Source organism: Engraulis encrasicolus, chromosome 3 (assembly GCF_034702125.1).
Source record: "Engraulis encrasicolus isolate BLACKSEA-1 chromosome 3, IST_EnEncr_1.0, whole genome shotgun sequence".
In the NCBI taxonomy this organism is placed as follows: domain Eukaryota; kingdom Metazoa; phylum Chordata; class Actinopteri; order Clupeiformes; family Engraulidae; genus Engraulis; species Engraulis encrasicolus.
Genome location: NC_085859.1, coordinates 48741458 through 48765465, shown reverse-complemented (window position 1 = coordinate 48765465; position 24008 = coordinate 48741458). Strand labels below are relative to the sequence as shown.

The 24008-nt window shown below is 42.7% G+C and overlaps 1 protein-coding gene across 1 annotated transcript; it reads right to left on the bottom strand.

Moving 5' to 3' along the window:
- Positions 1-207: 207 nt before the first annotated feature.
- LOC134446244 (guanylate-binding protein 1-like) lies at positions 208-16703 on the bottom strand. The gene is made up of 17 exons (XM_063195578.1): positions 16627-16703; positions 16222-16289; positions 13229-13307; positions 10235-10384; positions 9849-9888; positions 9341-9526; positions 9108-9185; positions 8894-8943; positions 7815-7924; positions 5827-6011; positions 5365-5607; positions 3887-4167; positions 3015-3132; positions 2634-2776; positions 2240-2342; positions 1536-1729; positions 208-1232 (listed from the first exon to the last, which is right to left on the bottom strand). The coding sequence occupies exons 1-17, from the start codon at positions 16627-16629 to the stop codon at positions 981-983; spliced, it is 2283 nt and encodes a 760-aa protein (XP_063051648.1). The 5' UTR covers positions 16630-16703; the 3' UTR covers positions 208-980.
- Between the last annotated feature and the right edge of the window lie 7305 nt (positions 16704-24008).

Genomic DNA, 24008 nt, shown 5'->3' with positions numbered 1-24008 from the left:
CACACACACACACACACACACACACACACACGTCTGGTGAGAACCAGGCTAACACAACCAAATCATCCACACCATTCAAACACAGAGGAGTGGTCCTGTGGCCTATTCTAAGAAGCAGGTTCAGGAGTAAGTAGTATACCCCTCTGGTAGCATGTTATATGGACATGATCTCCAACTGAACACATGAACAACACATTTTTACTCACTTTCAACTTTTTTATTTGTATATATTAATATGACTGAAAACAGAAAAACACCATCAACAAATGACGTCAACGTTGCAATAATATCGTGAATAAAGATTAATATTCAAATATTTAATTTCATTTCACAAAATAATACTAAACAGTGCCTTCATCACGAGTGATAATGTGAGAATATGAAATAATAAATATTATCATGAAGCAACTAGCAGACACGTGAAACAGTAATCACTTGTCATACAGTGGCTATTAAGCAGTAATTACTAGACATCTAGTGGATATGAAATGGAAAGATATCTAGTTTAGCAGTGACCTATAGATATCTAGTGGACATATTAAGCATGATGTGTGTAGTGGGGACATGCCTGACGTATTTAAGGTAAAGGCACTTCTGTGAGTGTTGACTGTTGGCATGTAACTGGTAGCCACTCTAGGTGACTGCAGGAGAGTAACTGCAGCCTTGAGTGGTGGACAGTTACGCATTCTAGATTGTTGGAGAGTAATCTGTAGCCTTTCTAGATATTCCCAACCCCCTCATGAACCAGTCACCACTGAAATGAATAATCTCACTCTCATGTTCCCTTGGTTTGGCTCACGTACAGAATATAGTATCAGAGGTGAATGAAAATACATTTTAAAAAGCATTTATCGATGAGCTTGTCTGTCGATATATGTATCTACTACAAAACACTTTGTCCTCCACTTGCAATGCTAGAAACTCTAGAAAGGGTTAATATCATTGAGAGTATATTAGTATTCAGCACCCCCGAACCCTGGCTACCAGCCAAACCAGCCCTTCACTGTATTCACCGTAGACGTTGCGACATTTCCCACACCTGTAACCACAGCTTTCCCCATCCGGCCGATGCCAGTGCCAATCTCCTGGATGCCATCTCCCAACTCGGACCAGAAACCGTGATCAAGTTTGGGCTTATCAGCATCTCTCCTGTCTCTGACCAGCTTATCGATTTCGTCTTGCAGCTCTTTAGCTTGTCCCTTGAACCCACGCTCCAGAAGCTCTTTTTGCTCCTGCAGGGACAAACGCAGGCAGACACACACACGCACACGCACACGCACACGCACACACACACACACGCACACGCACACACACGCACACGCGTACACACACACACACGCACACGCACACGCACACACACACACACACACACACACACACACACATGGGGTAGAGCAATCGATGGGGATCTAATATTGAGTCATTTGGTCTATAGCCAGTTACTTGGACTGTGTTGGAGGGAGTCTTTGGGACTTTCACTTCTACTTCTACACAAAGAGGTCAGGCCCCTGTCAGCCGTGCGGTTGCCAGATTACCTGCAGCTTGGCGGTGAGGAGGCGATCCAGCTCCTCCTGGTTCCTCCTCCTCTCCTCCTCCATCTTCCCTTTCAGCTGCCTGATGTTCTCCTCATTGCTCTCCTTCAGGTCCTGTAGCGCGCGCTCCTGCATACGGGTACGCTCCTGCAGAGATTGCTCCTGCTGCTTTGACTCCTCTTGCCGCACCCTCCAAGCTGGGGGAGGAGAGTAGAGAGGAGAGGAGGAGAAGAGAGGAGAGGAGGAAAGGGGGTTGAGGTGAGGGAGAGGAGGAGAACAGTAGGAGAAGAGGAGACGAGAGGCAGAGGAGAAGAGAGGGAGAGGGGGAGAAGAGAGGGACAGAAGGAGAAGAGAGAAGAGGAGGAGAGGGGGAGAAGTGTGAGAGAGGTGGAGAAGTGGGCAGAAGAGAGAAAGAGGGGGAGGAGAGGAGGAGAATAGGGGGAGAAGAGGGGGACAGGAGGAGAAGAGAGGAGAGGAGAGGAGAGGAAAAGAAGAGAGAAGAGTGAGAACAGGAGAGGATAGAGGGTAGGGGAGGGGCTTTGGGAGGAAGAGAGGAGAAGTAGAGAGATGGGATGATATGAAGAGAAAAGAGAAGAGAAGAGGAGGGAGGGAAGACCAAAGAAAGTGTGCACGGAAATTGTGAAGGTGTGAATTTGCATTCCACCACTAGGGGACAGTATCACACTGTAGTGTTTGATTTCTCTCACCTTCCTCCCTCTTCTGGGCCTCAGTCAGGCTCGTGTCAGCCTTCCGGATAGTCTCGCCCACCACATGCTTCTCCTTCAGATACTCTGTCAGGACCACCTCACCCTGGGAACACACACACACACACGCACACACACACGCACACGCACACGCACACACACACGCACACACACACACACACACACGCGTTGGTCGATAGTTCAGTGCGGTATACACACACGCATGCACACAGGCACGCACACACAAACACACGCACACACATTCTGTGTCTCAGATGGTGCACTTCTGCACTTCGGGCACTATGATTTAGTGCGTAATTAATAAGCCAACATGACACATGAACACTGAAGTGCACAAGTGCACCATTTGAGATCCAGCAACTTACTCTTGACTCACCATGAGTCCCTTGCCTGGCTGTGATCTGTAGCACTTTACTCCATGGTCGAGGTCAGAGCAGAAATCCCTGTAGCCTCCAGGTCTTGTGTATGTTAGTGTTTGAAAAACTGAACATGTAGGAGTGTGGAATGGCAGTGGGTTTGCTGTGAATGAATGTGTCAGAGAAAAAAATGTAAATTCATGTATGAGTAGATTAGGTGTGTGCGTGTGTGTGTGGGTGAGTGAGTATGTGCGTGTGGGTGAGTGTGTGCGTGTGTGAGAGAGAGAGAGAGAGACAAAGACAGAGACAGAAATTATGTTCAATGTCTTATTGGCCAAACACAATTTCAAACTTCTGTGCTAACCCTGTTACATAGATTTTTGACAATTAGGTACACTTACGGTTGCTCAATCCACTCTCCAGAGAGGCAAACACCTGACGGATGACTTCCCCGCACAGATTACGAGACGCCTTCACGTTCATCTTACAGAACTCTCCGTATTTTTCCTCTATGCTGGCCTGGGAGGAAGACACAGCAGGATCACATGACTTAACACCAATATTTGAATGTTTTTGCCTATTTCTTGGACACATTTTGCAAGTGGCTCAGCATTGTGTTCCCATTTGATGCTGATGACTTCTGACTTTTGCCAACACGATTACTAATTTTGCACCATCCATTCAGTTAAATGAGCATTTTATCTTTCTCTTGTTCTTCAAGCGTTTTTTAAGGAGACATAAGACATTCTTTCTCAGATTCACACCTATATAGGAGCAGTTCTGCCAATTTAAATATGCTAACACTATACCCTAGACTTGCCAGTGCAGACTTGATGATGCATTTTTTGGCCCTTTCCGAGATCTGAGCTATTCTAATGGGGTCACATTTTGTTTACATTAAAAAACTCTGAACATCTTAACATAGGCCTACTCCAAATATTTTCCCAAAAGGAATCGCTTATTGCTAGTTGTCTGCTGATGTTGCATAACCTTTTGGATGTTTTTGGGAATAAGTAAAGACATTTCTTTGAAATGTAAACAAACACCTGCCCCCATTACAATGACCAGAATCTCAGAAAAGGCTGAGGGAAAAAAATCTCAGGTACTGACAAGTCCAGGGTAGTATGAGCATTACAACTGCATGTTGAAATTGGCTGAATTTATCCTTTAAGGTCTAAGGTCTTTTGCCTTTGCAGGTCAGTGAGAAACATACAAACATGTGAAGAGAGAAGTCACGTTAAAAGCCATCATTCATCCTGTTGACTGACTGCACCTTCAGCTGTTTCTGGTGCTGGTAATCTTGGTCGTTGAAGGAGGCCTTGATGAAGATGCTAATGGCCTGTTTCTCTACAGTTGTGTGGACCCTAGACAGCGCCTCCTGTGTGTCTGTGGGGAACTGCACTCTCTGGGTCATTTGTTCCTGGTAGAACTCCAGAGCCTCTGCCACAGCTCGGCTGTTGTGGATCTTGGCCAGCGACTCCACAGCGCTCTCCAGACACGGCACCTTCCCACTGCGGATTGCCTCCACATAGGTCTCTGCAAGGCTGCCCAGCACTGCCGGACCAACGCAAGAAGTCGACCAACACAGGTATCCGTTAGTCATCAGCAAAAACAATTCAGACAATTGCCAGACATTATGTTTTTAATTCCTAATAAAAACATTGGAAATAGACTGTTCAGAATTAAAGGTGTTTTCCATCAGGTTTCGAAGCACTTTCATTTAATCCCGAATAAGCTTCTGGGGATCAGAAAGCATTGCGATTGGACAGGGGATGCACACACTGGGTCTGCATCCTTGCCTGTTGTGTCATCGTCTCGCAAGTAGCATGCGTAAAGCGACTGCAATTGTTTAAAGTGGAATGGAATGGAATGGTTTTCAACCCCGAGACCCTCCTTGATCTACCAGCAAAATGTTGAGTAATTTTGGGCTTGTTAAATGGTCAGTGTCAATTGTTATTTGTCAACATTGCATGTTCTGAGTTAACACAAGGCTAGCTATCCGGCTTGCTAGCTATCTTACCACAGTTTGGCTATTTGTTAGCCGCTAGCTCGATTGGGACAGTCTCATACCCACCTGTATTTATTCAGTGATTTATACTTTCAAAGCTCGCAAATGTCTTGTTTTTTAATGTCATGAATTTTCTTTTAGCCGCCACGTATGTAGGTACATTAAGTTAGTACTAGTTGGCTACTATTGGCTTATAAAAGTACAGACTGCTCCACTTTCCAGATACGCGTTTGCTTCGGAAAGCACTCCAGCAATGGCGGCCACTCTACTTCCGGTTATTTCCTCGGATCGGTGTATAGGTGGATAGAGGTATAAAGTTTTGGAATTAACAATGGAATAACATTTAATTCTGAATTATCAGGTGTTTACATCTTTTCAAAGAGAAATTTATTGTTATGAAGAATTCAATTATTAATTCTTATTCTTAATAGACTTGTCTCTCTAGTCTGCAGATTAACAAGTGAGATCAGATAAGGTTCTTTTGAGAAGATTCTTCATCCAGGTCATTTTACAAAAGGGTCTAGTTGTGCGTAACTGGGCTTCTTGTTGAAGCATGAAGATGGAGTTGTACCTCTGGAATTACAGCTCTGAAATGCTGAAATCCACTTTCTTACAACCAAACTCCTTTAGGTTCTCAACTTCTGCTCTGGAGCCAAAAGTGGGCAGCAGACAGGCAGGTACTGTATTGTATGTTGTTGTTGTTGTATGTTGTTCTGTATGTGGTGTTGGCCAGCGCTACTCACTCCTGCCGGTCAGCCCTCGGCCTCCTCTCATGGTCTTGACTTGGGCCTGCTGGTGGATGTAGTTGCAGAACTCATTTGCCTGCTCTACAAAGCTGGGCTCCAGGTCAGCATCTTTCACCTGCTCCATGCGTTTCATCTTCTCCTTGTTCGCGGGGCGATCCATGACAAAGCAGCGTCGCACGGCAAAGAACCTTGTAAGGCTCTGTCGAACCTTGTTATGCCTCTCTACTTCAGGGGTGGAGCCTATTTCAAACACAGTGCACAGTGCAGACAGCCAGGTCTTACCAATGATGGGTGTGAATCTGGGTGTGACAGTCTGTTTGGTGTGTGTGTGTGTGTGTGTGTGTGTGTATGTGTGTGTGTGCGTGTGTGTGTGTGTGTGTGTGTGTGTGTATGTGTGTGTGTGCGTGTGTGTGAGTCTGTTTGTCTGTGAGTGTGCCTTGTTAGGTGCATGTTGTTTACCTTGTTTCAGCTTCAGAGAGTGGTCCAAGTACTCATCAGCAGTGATGCGCTTGCCGTCTAGCTCCAGGTCCAGACTGAAGTCTCTGACGGTCCACACGAAGGAAGGGAAGATGCGCATCAGCTCTGTGTTCTTGCTGTGATCAGTGGACTTCACCCTGATGTGCTCCGTCAGTTCTGTCACAAAACTGTAGAGGAAGCTGTTGAGGAGAACTCATCTATAGACTCCTTTAGAGCTTGTAAACAGGTATGACGTAATTTGGCTGCGTGCACACCACTGCCTCGAAATCGTCCATGCTCCATTCACTTGTACAGAGACTCGACTGATGTTTTTTCCGAAATAAGAGAACGGATGCTCGCGATAACTTCAGATATGCAGTGGTCACCACAGACACGGGCATTCCTGGCGCTGTCATCAGTCCAGTCAGTAGTTTAATGTCTTGTAACAACAAACAGCTCCTATGCTTCTGGAACAGCCTCTTCCCTCTCAAAATAGCACAAGTGTACTTTTCGGAATCTCTATTTTTTTATCAACGTACACGCTTCAGAACGTGTAGTTTTTCTCTCTTTAGTGTCTGCACTGTCACCCAATATTACATACAGAATCACCACTTCCTATTTTACCCATGCCTGCGGTTCTCTTAGTGGCCGCTGTCGAGATTCAGCTCTGAGCGCAGCAGCCCGTTCTTTCTGAATGGACCCTGCACTCCCCCTAGAGTGCAGTACCACCCAGAAAAGTGGAGTCTTTCGTAATATCCTTACAATATCTCTGGTGTGTTTGAGTCAACGATGCGTACGCATTCATGAGGACGTCGACTCTGAACAGGTCTCTTGTGATGGCCAGAGATTACAACAGGTATCTTGATCATAGATGCCAACTAGCAGACTTCGTCAGTAGAATGTTATTAAATCTTCCTCCTGGCCTCCCTCCCTATTGGCCTTGACTTTTAGATTAGTGTTCCTGTACCTGTGCCAAACTATTGTTGTGATTGAGAGGTCGCGGGTTCAAACCCAGAGTGGCTAAATAGAGCAGATGAGAACTGCCACACATGTACAGTATCTATATACAGTAGTGCAGTATACTATGTACAGTAGTGCAGAGTGTGTGTGTGTGTGTGTGTGTGTGTGTGTGTGTGTGTGTGTGTGTGTGTGTGTGTGTGTGTGTGTGTGTGTGTGTGTGTGTGTGTGTGTGTTTCACTCGGGACTCACTAATTCGGCGCCCTTTCGGTACTTACGTCTTACGTGATACGACCCTAACCCTACCCTAACCCTAACCTTAACCTCAACCCTAAACCTAAACTTAACCCTAACCCTAGCCCCCTAAACCTTAACCTAACCCTAAATCGCTTGTTTGAAATGTGACGTACCACGTAAGTACCAAAAGGGCGTGAAACTAGTGGGTCCCGTGTGTGTCTGTGTCTGTGAATCAGGGATGGAAATAAGCACCCGTCCACTTGCAAATGAAGGGTGAATTTGGCCTTTGGCGGGTGAAGTATGTCAACCCACCCGTCACCTTGATGGGTGAAATGTTTCTAAAAGCGTCCAAGTTAATGCTGAATTACATGCAGCATCCAACATCAAATGTTTAAGCAAATTGGTAATGAAAAAATTATTGGCATCACAATAATTCAATGTTTGACATCTGAAACAAAAGTATTGATCAGAAAATGATCTTACTTGGCATTACAATGTTTTGAATGGTTGAAGTGGCAAAAATGGTGACTGGTAAAAATTGCGAGTGACTGGTAGATTTTAGAATATAACAGCCACAGTGACTAGTGGGGAAAATGTTTAAGTGCCACCCCTGGTGTGTGTGTGTGTGTGTGTGTGTGTGTGTGTGTGTGTGTGTGTGTGTGTGTGTGTGTGTGTGTGTGTGTGTGTGTGTGTGTGTGTGTGTGTGTGTGTGTGTGTGTGTGTGTGTGTGTGTGTGTGTGTGTGTGTGTGTGTGTGTGTGTGTGTGTGTGTGTGTGTGTGTGTGTGTAATAGGATACTGTAGCTTCTCCAAGGCCGTGTTATCAATGGTGCCCATGCTGTTGTAGACCAGGGTGCTGCTGAGTAGAACAGCCAGACAGAAGATCCACGTGTCATGTTTCTCATCACCCTGGGGGAAAGGAGAAAATTGAGAACCGTATACAAGAAAAAAGGATTTCATCAACACATAGCACAAACACACCCAGTTCTGGTGTCAGGACTTGATATTCGCATTTTTGTTCACCGGCTAGGTTAGCAAGCAGTTTTCCAGAACAGTATTTTTGTCTTCATATCTGTACTCAGGAGAGGAAGTACTAAACCAAGAAGATCTGTGCTATGAGCATAGCTCCCTAAATGACAATAAACCACACAAAGAAATCTGAGTATGTTCTTCTTTGAACTTAAATATAAACAATTGATAATGGGCAAAAACAGGATATAGCCAACTGTGGTGTATCATATTCAATCAATCATACAGCACATTATCATACGCAGGCTATCATCTAAAGAGAGGGTACATGAATAAGCTCACCGCTCATATGAACCTTACAAATTAGTCAAAGGCAGATGAAAACAAGACTATTTTTTCCATTTCTTTTTAAAACAAGCCCCTGTTAGGGTAGTTAGGGTAGTTCTAAGAGATTTCAGCAGTTGGCATCATGATGGCTAAAAGCCATTTCACCTTGCCAAACTTTGACCCTGGGCACAAGGAGACTCTGACGACCTGAGGCATGTTTTATAATAATAATTATTGAGCATATCTGTAATATATTTAGGGCCTAGGCCATTGCACAACAGACAATTCTACTTCACTAATGCAAGGACGTAAGCGCGCAGTGATGTCATACCCAAGATTAAGTTAAACTAGTGAAACGGAAATGATTACCAGCCACAGTCAAGTTTTACCCACTTTGGCCAGTTGGTAGGTGCTAGTGTGAAGTCCTGGTTGGTATACACATACTACCTTCACCTTAAGGACATCTCCCAGTCCCTCCACAGACTCTCTCTCTCTCTTTCTCTGACGCACAAGCACAAAAAGACAGACAGACAGACAGACAGACACACAGACACACACTTTCATGTGTCACACTGCCCTCACCTTTACCACGTCTCCCAACCCCTCTGTGTCCAGCAGCACCAGGGTGTGTCCTAGTGCGGGGGAGTAACAGTGGAGAATATCAGTGTTTCTGAATGGACAAGGATGCATGTGTGTGTGTGTGTGTGTGTGTGTGTGTGTGTGTGTGTGTGTGTGTGTGTGTGTGTGTGTGTGTGTGTGTGTGTGTGTCTGTGTCTCTGTAAGTGTGTGTACCCACCATCTTTCTTGGGATGAGGCACACACCACATCCAGATGCCTTTGGTCTTGGACTCAATGGTGCTGCCCAGAGCAAAGCCTGAGAGAGGTACAATTATTATGTTAACAACAACAACAGAATTAATAATACTGATATTATTATTGCTTTTTAACATTACACTGTCAGTGTTGAAGGAGAATATTGTGGTATATTGCAATTCAATTCAGCGTAATTAAAACAGCATTGCTTGGAACCTCTTTGCTTCTCAGCCAGTCGGTTCATGAGGTAGGACTTCCCCGTGCGGTAGAGCCCCACCACAGACACCACCACCACCGGCTGCTGGATCTGCTCCAGGACCTGTAGTGCCCCCTGCTGGACACTCAGGCGCCCGTCACGCTCCGTATCAATCAGACACATTGGCTCCTCCATTTTCACTGTGACTGAAAACACACACACACACACACACACACACACACACACACACACACACACACACACACACACACACACACACACACACACACACACACACACACACACACACACACACACACACACACACACACACACACACACACACACACACACACACATCCCCCCCTTACAAGTCAAAGCTAGAAACAAAGAACAGGAAAAAAAAAACCCACTTCTGACTAGTTTCCTCCTGGTGTGTGTGTGTGTGTGTGTGTGTGTGTGTGTGTGTGTGTGTGTGTGTGTGTGTGTGTGTGTGTGTGTGTGTGTGTGTGTGTGTGTGTGGCCTACCTCCTCTAGTAGAGGCTGCAGGCTGTTGATGAAGGGGCACCTGTGCAGATTAGTTGTGCTATTAGTTATTTCTTATCAATTAATAGGTGGTTTAATAAGACATAGGCCTAAGTTTAATACAGCGCTTTTCATGACTCTCAAAGAAACACGTAGAGTAGACAATACAAAAACAAAGGAGGAACAACAGAACCATGAGAGATAACAAAGGACGACAACAACAATGGATCTGGACGAGGGCAGTGGTGGTGGTTGGAGGAACTGCATACGCAGGCCTTAGGGATAATAAATGGTCTGGAAAAGGTGGGTGTCATTGAAAGATGAGGTGTCGTTTGAAAGATGACAGCAAAATCTAATAAGCTACACACACATGTTCGTTGCCAACCCACCTCCCAATGTTCCTGCCACCTGCTAGTAGTTCGAGTCTCCCTGGCTGTGGCACCAGAGGCTGCAGGAGCGTGTTTGGAACAGTAGGGGGCTCTTCTCCACACTTCCACTTCCCCACAGTTACAGCCAGTGCCACCGTTAGACACACGCTTCTGAAAAACACAGGGGGACAGCAGACAAGCTCAACCATTTTGTTCCATAGATATATTATTAATAATAGCAACAATAACAACAATCATAACAATAAAACACTTGAAGCCTTTCTAAATACTTAAGGTCACTGTACAGCAACATTAACACATCAGTAAAAGCAGACACAATATTAAAAATAAAAGAACAAAAAAGCTCATAAAAGTAAAGATGAGGGGAAAATATTACAGTCAAAAAGAATAGGCTAACTGGAACAGATAGGTTTTCAGTCAGGATTTAAAGAGTCGAAGAGAGTTGATGTTACGGATGATGACAGAGGAGAAAGACGAGTTCCAGAGTTGGGGCACAGAGCAACTGAAAGCTCTGCTGCCCATGGTACAGAGTCCAACAGAGAGGACTGTGAGGAGGAGAGAGGAGGATCTGAGGGAGCGGGCGGGGGTAGCAATGTGGAGAAAACCTGACAGGAAAGGAGGTGCAAGGACGTGTATAGCAGTAACGTGCGCTGAAGTTTATGGCTGGTGAGGCACTGACTTTTCCAATATCAGATTTTCAAATATACAGCTACATTATTAGTAAATATTTGCCAAATAGGCCTACCGATAAGTTTCATATGTCATAGCTTTCTTAACATAAGGTAGGCCTACACATAGGAGGCGCTACAGCAAGACTGTTGGGGAAGCTAAAAAACAAAAAACAACAAAAAAAAAAAAACGTCATCGGAGAAACGGAACATTTCCATGCGCAACTGCAACACATATCCATTCTGGCTATTATATGTTAAAACGGCTTGTCATATGCTCTTGCCGTGCTCCAATGGAACTCTCAAACGCGACAGGCACACACACGCGCACACACACACACACACTGAAGGCAGGGGAGGAAGACGGCTAGTTTCCAGACCATGGACTATTGTCTCCCAAAAATGTCTCGAGCAATCAAATCATACACACGAATGTCCACAACTTTGTTTCTATTGACATTTTCATGCGCTATGTCACTCTACCTCCATCAGACCAGTATCAAAACTCGCAATCAAACTCGCAAAACTAATGACGAGGCAAAATGCGCACACACCGGGGGGAGACAGGAGAGCAAAGAAGCCAGCTGATTGACCATAGGTACCACGGCCAAAAATATCATATGGGTCTATCATATCCAACAGACATATCAGATGTCAGTTTTGCAGCCCAAATAATACAAATATGCTGTGCTTTTGAATTTCTAGTTGAAGTAGCTTGTAATGATGTAGTTCGCTACATTTTACAGATGGAGCTAGCTTAATATTTCTATTGGATGTAGCTTGTCTAGTGGAGCTAAATGTTAGCTTACTACTAGGTTCTACAAGTAGCTTGCGCAGCCAGACACTGTTCTCGCTGCCTCGCACTGTACACTGTTCACTCCAGTCACACGCAGATGCCCAACAAACACAAGCGAATCTACACACATCACATTAGGCCTACATACGGTAACTAAAACACCCTGGCAGCCCACCATGATTTCAGGAAAGGTGTGCATTTTTGAAAGTGGTGTTAGCTTGGTGACAGGATAGCACAGGTGCTTTCCTTTTGAAGTGAGGGCTTGTTAGACGGAAGACAAGTAGACAACATCGATAACAACATTGCCACCAAATAGTAAACTTAGTGCTTCGGCGAGCACATCAGGGGGAAAACGGATTTCCTACCTTATTCTGTCCTGTTAATTCCTGTTACTTGAAGCTCTTAGTTTCGTTATGAAATCCACTTCCATGGTAGCAGTCAAAGTGAACAAGCTAGCCAACACTAATGACACGACCGACTGAACTTCAGATTCGCTATGACGTAACTGCCAGCAAGACTCTCAATGCCAGAATGAGATTGCGGCCAGACTGCTGCTGGCCTCACCACTATATCTTTCAGTGGGCGTTATGCCAAAGCATGCAGAGTAAAGAAATGATAACCACACGTAGAAAATAGTAAAATATATAAGTAAAATAACCATACATATTTCTATTAAGTGTATAAAAACGTTTAATACAATATTACCACAGAACGAGCAAAATGGCGCATGCGCACAAGCTTGTTAACGAGGGATTGCGCAATCCGGCTTGAGGCAAACTAGGAGTTGCCCCAAATTCAGCGTATTGGGAGAAATTTGACATGAAATGTGCAAATATTACGATTTTGGTCACGAAAATGATTGAAAATTATTGAAACTGTTTAACTACTGCACAAATGGTAGTTATGCTGCAGATGCTCGAAAACAAATTCTTGTTACTATTATTCATATTTACTGCATCTCATCATTCTCATAGGGTTGGTGAGGCACTGCCTCCCCTGCCGTATTGGAGCGCACGTGCCTGGTGTATAGCCTTGAATACACTAGATGCCGCCTTGACTACCCCTTTGCATTCGAACGAGTGGCTCAGTCTGTTTGCCGGCATGTTTGTGCGGGGGTAGCGCTGCTTGAATGAACATCAATTGACGACAAGGGGATATGCAATAGCTGGCGGTAAAACCACATTTTTGCTGGTTATGTGAAAACAGGAAACTATTACCTTGGCAGCAGTGCCTGAGACTTTCCACGGCAAAAAGCAGAATGGCCTTGTTTACATGATACACTTAATTCAAAATGTATTAATTATTAATTAATTATTAATTAGGCCTACTAATAAAGCTTAATTCTGCTTTGAAAAAGTCATGTTGGCTAAACACTTAGGCTACCAATTTGGAATTAAATTTCAATGTAGCCTAAATAAACTCGACGGAATTATTTAATTCTGAATTATTAATTCGGAATTAAAAACATCATGTAAAGGTGGCCGTAGGAAAAAAATGTCGTAGGAAATTTGGGAAGAGATGGCAACTTACCTCGATGGTATGATTCACATGCACACTGTTCTGGAAGCAGTCCTGGCACATCACACAGCTGTTGTCCAAGACACAGTCTCTGTAAACACACACACACACACAAACAAAAATAAAATAAATTTCGGCTTCCACGAGGACTGCAGCGACTTCTTTTCATGCTGCAGCGTGCGGAGCTCTGCTTCCAGCCTGGCCTTTCCTAATACAGTATAACTTCTGCCTCTCTCTTTATCAGTGTGCTGCATGCCTTTGCAGCTTCTGCCTTTGCGCAGGCTCTAGCCTTTATCATACTTGCAGGCATTCTTGACGAGCATGATATGTCTGAGGGCCTACAAAAAATACTGTAGTGACACAGGGAACATAGGGGACCAGGAGACATAGGACATGTCCAAAGGACATAGATCCTCCTGGGAGACATACAGTAGTAGACAAGGAACATAAAACAAATTGCACATTGGAATGTGTGGCCTATACTCCCTAATATGTTCCATATATTCTGTAGGTTTGCTCCTGGAAGTATGCGCTATGTCGGTATAGTCCCTGATGATGATTCGGTCATTTCATTACATTACCTACATTTATCTGATGCTTTTATCCTAAGCAACTTAACAGTTATTTACAAGGTACTGGTTACAGTCCCTAGAGCAATGTGGGATTAGGTGCCTTGCTCAATCGCACTGGCGGCGTAGGGAGAGGTAAGGTCGGGATTCAAACCTGCATCCCTCTGATCTTAACCCTTGTGTTGTGTTCATAAGCTGCATACACCTGTGGTGTTGGGGTCAACTTTAAACCCGTGAGAGAAAAACTAAGCCATAAATCACCTAAAACACTATTTCTAATCAAATATTGTTTTTCATCTCATAGTTAACTCAGTATATATTCATATCCATGGAAAGATTGCTTTATTTAATATATTTTTTTGACTTTTCAGATTTTTTATCTTACAGTAAACACATCATTTTTGATGACCAAAACGATCAAAACCTGTATAAATTCAGTATTTATATGTCCTAAAGTGATACAATTGGTGGTTATGTTGTCCATGTATTACAGCTGATATGGTAGCCTGGTACAACATAATATATTTTTTTCATCAAATTAAATTAAAAATTAAAATAAAATAAAAATTAAATATCATCAATAGCGTAATATGTGGTGCTTGGGTCCAAACCAACCCAAAGAGATTTATAGCAGGATAAAGACTTTTTTTTTTTACCCGAACACCACAGATGTAACTTTTTTTTAGACCTTTCAAATTTACCAAAATGGTAAACATATATTTTTTGATGTTGAAATGATTGTGACTGAGGAATAGATGAAGCTTCAATCCAGGACAAAAAAAGAAAGTGTATTTTTTTCACACTTAAACTTGAAAACGGGTCAAAAATGACCCGAACACAACAGAAGGGTTAAGAGCACCTCCCTAACCAATAACCCACGGCTGCCCACTGGTCAAATTAGATGTGGCATATCTGTATATCTGACGACTGTACAAGCGGATTCCAAAAAAGTTGGGACACTTGGTATTTTGTGAATAAAATCAAAATGCTGGCATTTTCAAAACATTCAATCCATGCATAAGATGCACAATGGCACAAGGTCAACACAGGAACAGTTAAAATGAGGCAAAAGAATTGTTTTGAGGGAAATATGTGGTCATTGAAAATTTGACCCATGCAACAAATCTCAAAAAAGTTGGGACAGGGCCAGAAAATGTTGTAATAGTTGGATAATTCTAAAAATAACACAAGGGGGAATATTTTGAAAGGAACCATATTGACTGCCAACATGAATGCACAAATAAAATACCACCACAGAGAGGCTGTGGCACTCAGTAGCGAAGATTTTGAGGGACTAATTACTTATCTATTACACAGAAAGATTTAATTATCAAAATTGCAGGCATATAAGGCCTATTTCTGTAATGTAGAGTTCTGTCAAATCATTGCATGGGTTATGAGATCATGACATACCCATCGTCAATAAGCAAACTATGACACTCCAACAATGACAGCTGTTGAAAAAATGACCATAAACACAACACTTGATTAAGGCACATGATGCAGACATTAAACAGTGTTGCAAGTGGCGAAGCTCATTCTAGATGGACATAGGAGACATGTGAAACTGTCCTCTGATTACAGAATGGAAAATATTTCATTCTTTTTTAAAATCATGGAGTCATGCACCCTCCAAGTTATGAAGAAAATGAATACTTCAGCTTGATTTAGTGGTCAGTCTGTAAGACAGCATATATGATGGTAAAGGGGTGCAGAGATGCCTTGGTTATGGTCTTCTTACTCATGTAGAGCATTAAAATGAGGGCTGAATGATATATTCAGACTTTAAACAGCATACATAGCTACCAAGGCATTATATTTTGGAGCACAGCCTTTAGATATTGCCCCACAATTATGGCAAATTTCAATCTCTACTATGTTCCAACAGTGATGTTTCATCATAAGAATAAACAGGTGACAAAATTGTTTTCTTGCAGTCAGGATATGCCACATGTTAAGCATAACAAGAAGGTAAACAAGTCGAAGAACACACCTATCAGTTGAGCTGCTGAAATCATGTCTCGCATATCAAAATATCTATTTTTTAAATAAAATCATGCCATCAGTCAAAGTATTTAAATGTTAAGTCTCCTCCCTTGTGTTGTGTTTAGTCTTATTCAACATAAAAGGCATTTTATTGGCCCTGTCCCAACTTTTTTGGAATTTGTTGCAAGGGTGAAATTTTAAATGATCACATAATTACCCCAAAACAATCATTCTGCTTGGCTTTAACAACTGATATGTTGTCTATACACAATGCTCTACCTTATTGACATATTGAATGTTTTGAAAATGCCAGCATTTTGATTTCATTCACAAAATACCAAGTGTCCCAACTTTTTTGGAATCCGCTTTGTATGATCATATGAGTTATAGGCTACTGTAGCCTATGTTAATGCAACTGATGATGTCATAGCCAGATGATATGCTCCAGACCTGCAAGAGTAGATGGTCTCCCAGGCTCTGCACACTCTTCCGCACCGCGGTGTCTGCCTCTGCCAACTCTGCAAAAACAAAAGAAAAGCAGTCGAACCTATTAGGCCTCGTGCGAAAATATATAATCTGGCTGTGTGGTTTGAAGTGGCACCGTCTCGTCATCTGGAAATTGGTCATCGGCAGACTATATATGGATACAGAAGGGAATGAGTTATGCCACAGTGCTAACTCCCTTTGGCATGCCATTCCAGGGCAGATAGAACCATGTAAGCCTATAGCACGACTTAACGCTTCATGCGCAAGGAAAAATGGGGGATAGTGCAAACTGTTTTATGTCGCCCGAAGAGGCTTTAGCAATGTGGTTTTGGGTAAATTTGTTGTCGCCGTTTGTTGTATGAAGCTTACCATTGTTGTCGAATCCGTTTTCTCACTCAATGCGCAGCTGACAGTGTGCTCCACTGTTTGTGCCCAACAATGAAAGAGAAAGTGAAAGTGACGCTTTTATTGACGCGCGCGCCAGCGTTGCAGCTAAGCGTTTCTTTTAAACACTGTTCTTTACAGAAAACCTTCGCTCTAGTTGGCCGAGGCATGACCGTATAAGAAGACAGGTCTTCACAGCACACTGCCAAATAAGCTCCAAAAAAGGTAATTTAATTAAAACCAGCAACGTTTCGATTAGCCTGGATCTTCATAAGGCATATGCCAGTGGTGTAGGCCTACGGAGTATAACCACTTCAAAATTTCAGGGATTTCAGTAAACCCACCTAAAATTGATTCCATTATTTAGAATAACACAAATATATACAGTATACCCACTTCAAAAAATGCTCCAATATACAGTATACCCACCATAAAAAAGTACACTACACCACTGGCATATGGTTGCTTTAATTAAAAAAGCACCCTAAATTGGCAGGGTGTGGACCTAACTTAAAGCTATATTTCCCAATGGTCGAGTGAGTAATATGTTGCTTTGTACACGTAGGCCTATGGTTTTTATGTTTATGACTATGCCGCTGTTGTAGGCTAATTGGTTTCGGATTCTGCAACAGGAGCGCACGGTGCGCACCCATGCTACCAGATGACAACAAATTCACCCAAAACCACGTTGATAAAGCATCTTCAGGCAACATAAAACATTGTGCACTATCCCCCATTTTCCATGCGTAATATGGAGCGTTAAGTCGTTATGTGGTTCCATCTGCCCTAAAATGTGATGCCAGAGGGAAAACTTTGCACTGTGTTCCTCTCATGACTCATTCTCTTCTGTATCTATATATAGTCTACCGATGACCAGGGGCGGATTAAGAAATTCTGACCCTCTGAGCCAGACACTGTCTTGGCCCCCAACCCGCCCAGAAAAAAAAAGATTTTTTTTAGATGCAATTTCCTGCATTCTAATCAATTTTAGAGCAAGGCATGGCTAATCACATCTCACTTACTCCCTCAGATTTGAGATGTTGAGAGGCCATGGGGCCAAGTTGGCCTGGCCCCTTGGGGCCTTGGCCCGTTGGCCCCCTTGGGCGCCCCCACCCCCTGGACCTGACTTGGCCTATGAGATTATACCAGTTAATTGTACACTATATTGGCTGGCACATGAAGCACCTTGGAAAGATTATTATTGCATGGTTTTGAAGGCCGGTTTGGGTCGTGGCCACGGGGCCAAGAACACGGGGCCAATGTTCTATTTGTTTTATGTTCCCTGTCTACTACTGTATGTCTCCTCCTGGGAGGATCTATCTTCTTTGGACATGTCCTTTGTCTCCTGGTCCCCTATGTTCCCTATGTCACTGCAGTAATGTTCCCTGTGTCACTGCAGTATTTTTTGTAGGCCTTTTTTTTTTTTTAAATGTAGCCCTTTTTTAGAACTCTTCCAGTCTGCTGGAAACCAGATCAGACACATCATGCTCGTCAAGAATGCCTGCAAGTATGATAACGGCTAGAGCCCACGCAAAGGGGGAAGCTGCAAAGGCATGCAGCACACTGATAAAGAGAGAGGCAGAAGTTATACTGTATTAGGAAAGGCCAGGCTGGAAGCGTTTGTGTGTGTTTACAGAGACTGCGTCTTGGACAACAGCTGTGTGATGTGCCAGGACTGCTTCCAGAACAGTGTGCATGTGAATCATACCATCAAGGCAAGTTGCCATCTCTTCCCAAATTTCCTACGACATTTTGCCATGTCCAAGAATGCCATTATGCTGCAAGTCATGCAATAGCCCATGATGACCGAGATCATACGTAGATATAGAACCCTAGATGTCACAATGACCACGTTTACACAATGTTTTTAATTCCGAATTAATAATTTAGAATTAAATAGTTCCGTCGAGTTTATTTACATTGAACATTTAATTCCAAATTGGCAAGTGTGTACATGACGCTTTCAAAGCAGAATTAAGCTTTATTAGTCATTAATGTGAGTTAATTTTGAATTAAATATATTGTGTAAATGAGGACATTCTGCTTTTTGCCGTGGAAAGTCTCAGGCACCGCTGCCAAGGTAATAGCTTCCTGTTTTCACATAACCAGCAAAAATGTGGCTTTACCGCCACCTATTGCATATCCCCTTGTCATCAATTGATGTTCATTCAAGCAGCACTACCCCCGCACAAACATGCCGGCAAACAGACTGAGCCACTCGTTCCCATGCAAAGGGGTAGTCAAGGCGGCGTCTAGTGTATTCAAGGCTATACACGTCCTTGCACCTCCTTACCCGTCAGGTTTTCTCCACATTGCTACCCCCGCCCGCTCCCTCAGATCCTCCTCTATCCTCCTCACGGTCCTCTCTGTTGGACTCTGTACCATGGGCAGCAGAGCTTTCTTGCTCTGTGCCCCAACTCTGGAACTCGTCCTTCTCCTCTGTCATCATCCGTAACATCAACTCTCTTCGCCTCTTTAAATCCTGACTGAAAACATATCTGTTCCAGTTAGCCTATTCTTTCTGACTGCAATATTTTCCCCTCCTCTTAATTTACTTTTATGAGCTTTTTTGTTCTTTTATTTTTGCTATTGTGTCTGCTTTTACTGATGTGTTAATGTTGCACAGCCTTGGTCTCCAAACAAAGGCCCACGGGCCAAATCTGGCCAGGGCATGGCAAACATTTGGCCCGCCATGAGGTCAGAACAAATGAACATGAATGTGTGTGATTTTGATCACTAAAACTTCAGTGGGTCATATCTCTCTAGAGCATTCACAGAAAGTTAGATCTTACGCTAACAGTCAACAGACAAGAAGGGAAAACGGAAAAGTGAAAATCTGTTCTCTGTCCAGACATCTAACTTGTCTCTCATTAAGTTGGGGACGTTGGTTTGACCTGCAGCCACACTTGCTCACTTGGCCCTTGGAGAAAAATAATTTGAGAACACTATTGTACAGTGACCTTGAGTGTTTAGAAAGGCGGCAACTGTTTTGATGTTATGATTGTTATTGTTGTTGTTGATGTTGATGTTATTATATTTATGGAACCAAATGGCTGAGCTTGTCTGCTGTCCCCCTGTGTTTTTCAGAAGCGTGTGTCTAACGGTGGCACTGGCTGTAACTGTGGGGAAGTGGAAGTGTGGAGAAGAGCCCCCTACTGTTCCAAACACGGTCCTGCAGCCTCTGGTGCCACAGCCAGGGAGGCTCCAACTACTAGCAGGTGGCAGGAACATTGGGAGGTGGGTTGGCATCGAACATGTGTGTGTAGTTTATTAGATTTTGTTATCTGTCATGGTTCTGTTATTACCCCTGTGTTTTTGTATTGTCTACTACACATGTTTATCATTTGTAAAGTGTCTTTGAGTGTCATGAAATGCGCTATATAAAATGTATGTGTTATTAAATCACCTAATAAATGATGTGGAGTTCCACAAGGAAGCTGCTTAGGGCCATTATTGTTTTCAATATTCACTAATGATTTACCTTTATGTTGAAACCGACATCCATTGGTATGTATGCGGATGACTCTACTCTTTATGTAGCAGCCTCAACAGCAAACGAATTAGAAAATATCTTAAATGATGACCTTTTACAGGTCAAGAAATGGGTTGACTCAAATAAATTAGTTCTTAATATTGAACAAACTAAATGTATGTATTGTGTTCTAAATGGGGAGGTAGATTAGACCCAAAATTGAATGTAAAAATAGATGACAAAGAAATAGAACAAGTCACAGAAGTAAAGCTACTGGGTGTCTTAATTGATAGCAGGATGACCTGGACGAGCCATATTAAGGAAATGGTAAAGAAGATGGGTAGAGGTATGGCTGCAATTAAATACTGCCATAAATATTTGCCAGGCTACCTGGTTAAACAACTAATGCAGGCTATAGTTCTGTCCCAGATGGACTACTGTTCTGTTGTATGGTCTAATACATCCGAAAACAATCTCAACAAATTACAAGTTGTTCTGAACAAAGCTGCACGTATTGTGCTCAATTGTTCCTATAGAACAAGGGTATCTGAAATGTTAAACACATTGAACTGGTTATCAGTTAAAGACAGGTTACACAACACTCTTCTCTGCTTTAAGGAATGTGATTATGAAAAAGTGTCCAGCTACTTTATTTAACTTTTTTGTGTTTTTCAGTAGTACACACACATATTCCACTAGACACTCAGTCGAGGAAAGATTTTTGTTACAGAACTGGAGCTGGACAAAGAACACTGCACTGTAGAGGAATGCTGGCATGGAACTCCCAGCCCAATTTCTTGATTAAGGAAAACATTGACAAAAGCTTCAAAACTAAATTAAAACTGTTATTGTTTATACAAAATACATTACTTATTTTTGTTTTCTTATTGGATGTACTTTACTTTATTAACTTGCTCTGATGTAGGCCTACTTTCTCCGTTTGTGTTTTATTTCACTCTCTATTTATAGGGTGAAGGCTATATTAATAGGACCAACGTAACCTATGAGTGACAGGTTCTCATTTCCTCTTTTGAGTTTGTTTTGTTCTGTTTTGTGTGTCTTGTGTTTTTGTCTTCTGTTGGGGTTTGTATCATTTCTAAAAAGAAAAGAGAAAAATGTAAAATAATGTATGGATTTGTTTTGACCACAGGAACAACAGTGCTTCTATAAGAAGAAAACTGATGTGTTGTCAATAAAGCAATCAATAAGAAATAACTAATAGCACATCCTGTATCTGTACTCTCCTCTACTAGAGGAGGTAGGCTAAACACACACACACACACACACACACACACACACACACACACACACACACACACACACAAGGCAAGGCAAGGCAAGGCAAGTTTATTTATATAGCGCATTTCATACACAGGTGCAACTCAATGTGCTTCACAAAGTTAACAAATGTAAAGGAAAGGAAACAGGGAAGAAAGAAGGAAATAAATTAGAGTCAAAATACATTTAAAACATTAATATAAAACATAAGGTAAAAATAATAATAAAATGAAATAAAAAAAACATAAAAATAAAAATAATAATAATAAAAAAATAAGAAGGATATGTAATTTAAGCTAGGGGAAAGCATCTGAGAACAGCTTTGTCTTGAGTCTAGATTTAAAGCTATCAATAGTGGGTGCATTTTTACATCATCTGGAAGCTGGTTCCAAAGCTTTGAAGCATAGAAGCTAAAGGCTGCCTCTCCACACTTTGTTTTGACTTCAATCACCAGCAAATTCTTCTCCGTTGACGTTAGTGACCTGGTTGGTGCATACAGCTGAAACATATCCAGTAGATATGTGGGTCCCATTCCATTTAATGATTTAAACACAAGTAGCATTGCCTTAAAATCAATTCTGTGGCTTACTTGGAGCCAATGCAGCGATCTTAAAATTGGAGTAATGTGGTCGAACTTCCTTGTTTTTGTAAGAACCCTTGCTGCTGCATTTTGTACAAGTTGAAGCTGGTCTTTTCATGGTCTTTTTGGGGAGGCCAGTAAAAAGAATGTTACAGTAATCAACCATACTAGAAATTAAGGCATGTATTAGCTTCTCCAGATCATGTTTAGACATAAGGCCCCTAAATTTAGAGACGTTTTTATGTGATAAAATGCAGACTTAGTAATAGCTTTCATGTGACTGTTTAAGTTTAGGTCACTGTCAATGAGGACCCCAAGATTTTTAACAGTTTCCCTTGCTTTCAGTCCCTTTGTTTCAAGGATAGTAGCAATCTTTTGTCTCTCCTCTCTTTTCCCAAATATAATTACTTCAGTTTTATCTGTGTTCAGCTGGAGGAAATTGTGAGACATCCAGTGCTTAATTTGAGGGGGAGCAAGGGGGAGCTAGCTCCGGAACCTCAGATGAAAGCTCCGGAACCTTGGATGGAACCTCAGGGAAAGACATCACAGACCCCCCCTCCTGGGGGAGCCACCCATCCTCTGGGCTCCGGGACCTCCTGCTTGACAAATTAAGCACTGGAGACAACCATTTGTTAATTTGGTCCATGCAATGATAGAGTGATTCAAAGGGGGTGTAGTCATTGGGGGACATAGATAAGTAGAGTTGGGTATCATCCGCATAGCTATGGTCATTTATGGAGTTATTCTCGATAATGTGTCCCAGTGGCAACATATACAGATTGAACAGTAGTGGTCCCAGAATGGAGCCCTGGGGGACCCCACAATTCAGAGACATCTGTGATGAGGTATGTCTTCCAATGGCGACAAAAAACTTCTTTGTTGTAAGTACGATTTTAACCAGTTGATCACTATGTCTGTAAAGCCAACTCAGAGTTCCAGTTTATGTATGGCATGATCAACTGTGTCGAAAGCTGCGCTTAAATCTAGTAGCACCAAGATGGATGATTTGCCAGCATCAGAATTCAATCTTATGTCATTCATAACTTTAATAAGAGCTGTGGTAGGCACGGAAACCTGATTGAAACTTATCAAGGTAGCTATTAGACCAGTGTTTCCCAACCACTGTGCCGCGGCACACTAGTGTGCCGCGGCACACTAGTGTGCCGTGAGAGATCGTCAGGTGTGCCGTGGAAAATTTTTGGAGATTTTTTTTTTTTTTTTAATTTCATCGTTATTATCAGCAAATAATGCCTATGCCATTTTCTAGTAGTCTAGTGTCTGCTGTTGACTGGCGTCCTAAGCATGAAATAATTCCTTATCACTAGGTGGCAGCAGGTAGCGAATTGCATTGATGTATCTTCAGTAGCCCTAACAAAAAACGTCCATCAGCTGCTAGTCAAAACAATCCTCCAGACGTGACTGATAGTTAACTTTGCTAGCGCTGTTTCTTCATTAATTAGGTCAGAAAACAAAATCCTACCCTGAAACAGATTTGTGTTTTGCTTACAACCTTACTGAAAAGTTAAACGAGTGAGGTGGTGGCATGATTGAGCACACAACGTAGTTTGTTGGTCCGCGTGCTTTCTAGTCGAGTGTGAGGATGCTGAGACCCTTCAAGCCAGACTCTCCAACTGCCGGTAAGCATAATATAGCCCGGTTTTAGGGAAAGGGGAAAGCGATTTCCTCCTGTTACCTCGCGGGGAAACTTGCACCTTTGTCACAAATACCCCAGGCACAATTTCCAATACGTTTTTAATAATAATATGACCGTAATATCTTGCATTTGAAAACATGAGATTTGCGCTTTGAGTTCATGGAGCGCTGTCAAACTGACTTCTTCTGACCGACCTCGTCCTTTTGCAGCGCTGTGATTGTGGTCAAACGGCATTTTAGGGCGGGCCTTAAGGGCGGGTTATACTTCCTGGCAGTGCCACGGAGTGAGCATGTCGCAGCCATGATGCAGTTAATTTTGATTTATGCCCTGTTTTGAAGCGCGGTCTGCGCGATGTCATTCCACGCTCAAACTGCCTTCAATAC

Coding starts and splice junctions, on each gene's coding strand:
- LOC134446244 (XM_063195578.1), bottom strand. Junction 6,012..7,814: donor ACGGCCTTGGAGAAGCTACA/GTATCCTATTAC, acceptor CTTCCTCTACAG/TTTTGTGACAGAACTGACGG. Junction 2,777..3,014: donor GGAGAGTGGATTGAGCAACC/GTAAGTGTACCT, acceptor ATTCATTCACAG/CAAACCCACTGCCATTCCAC.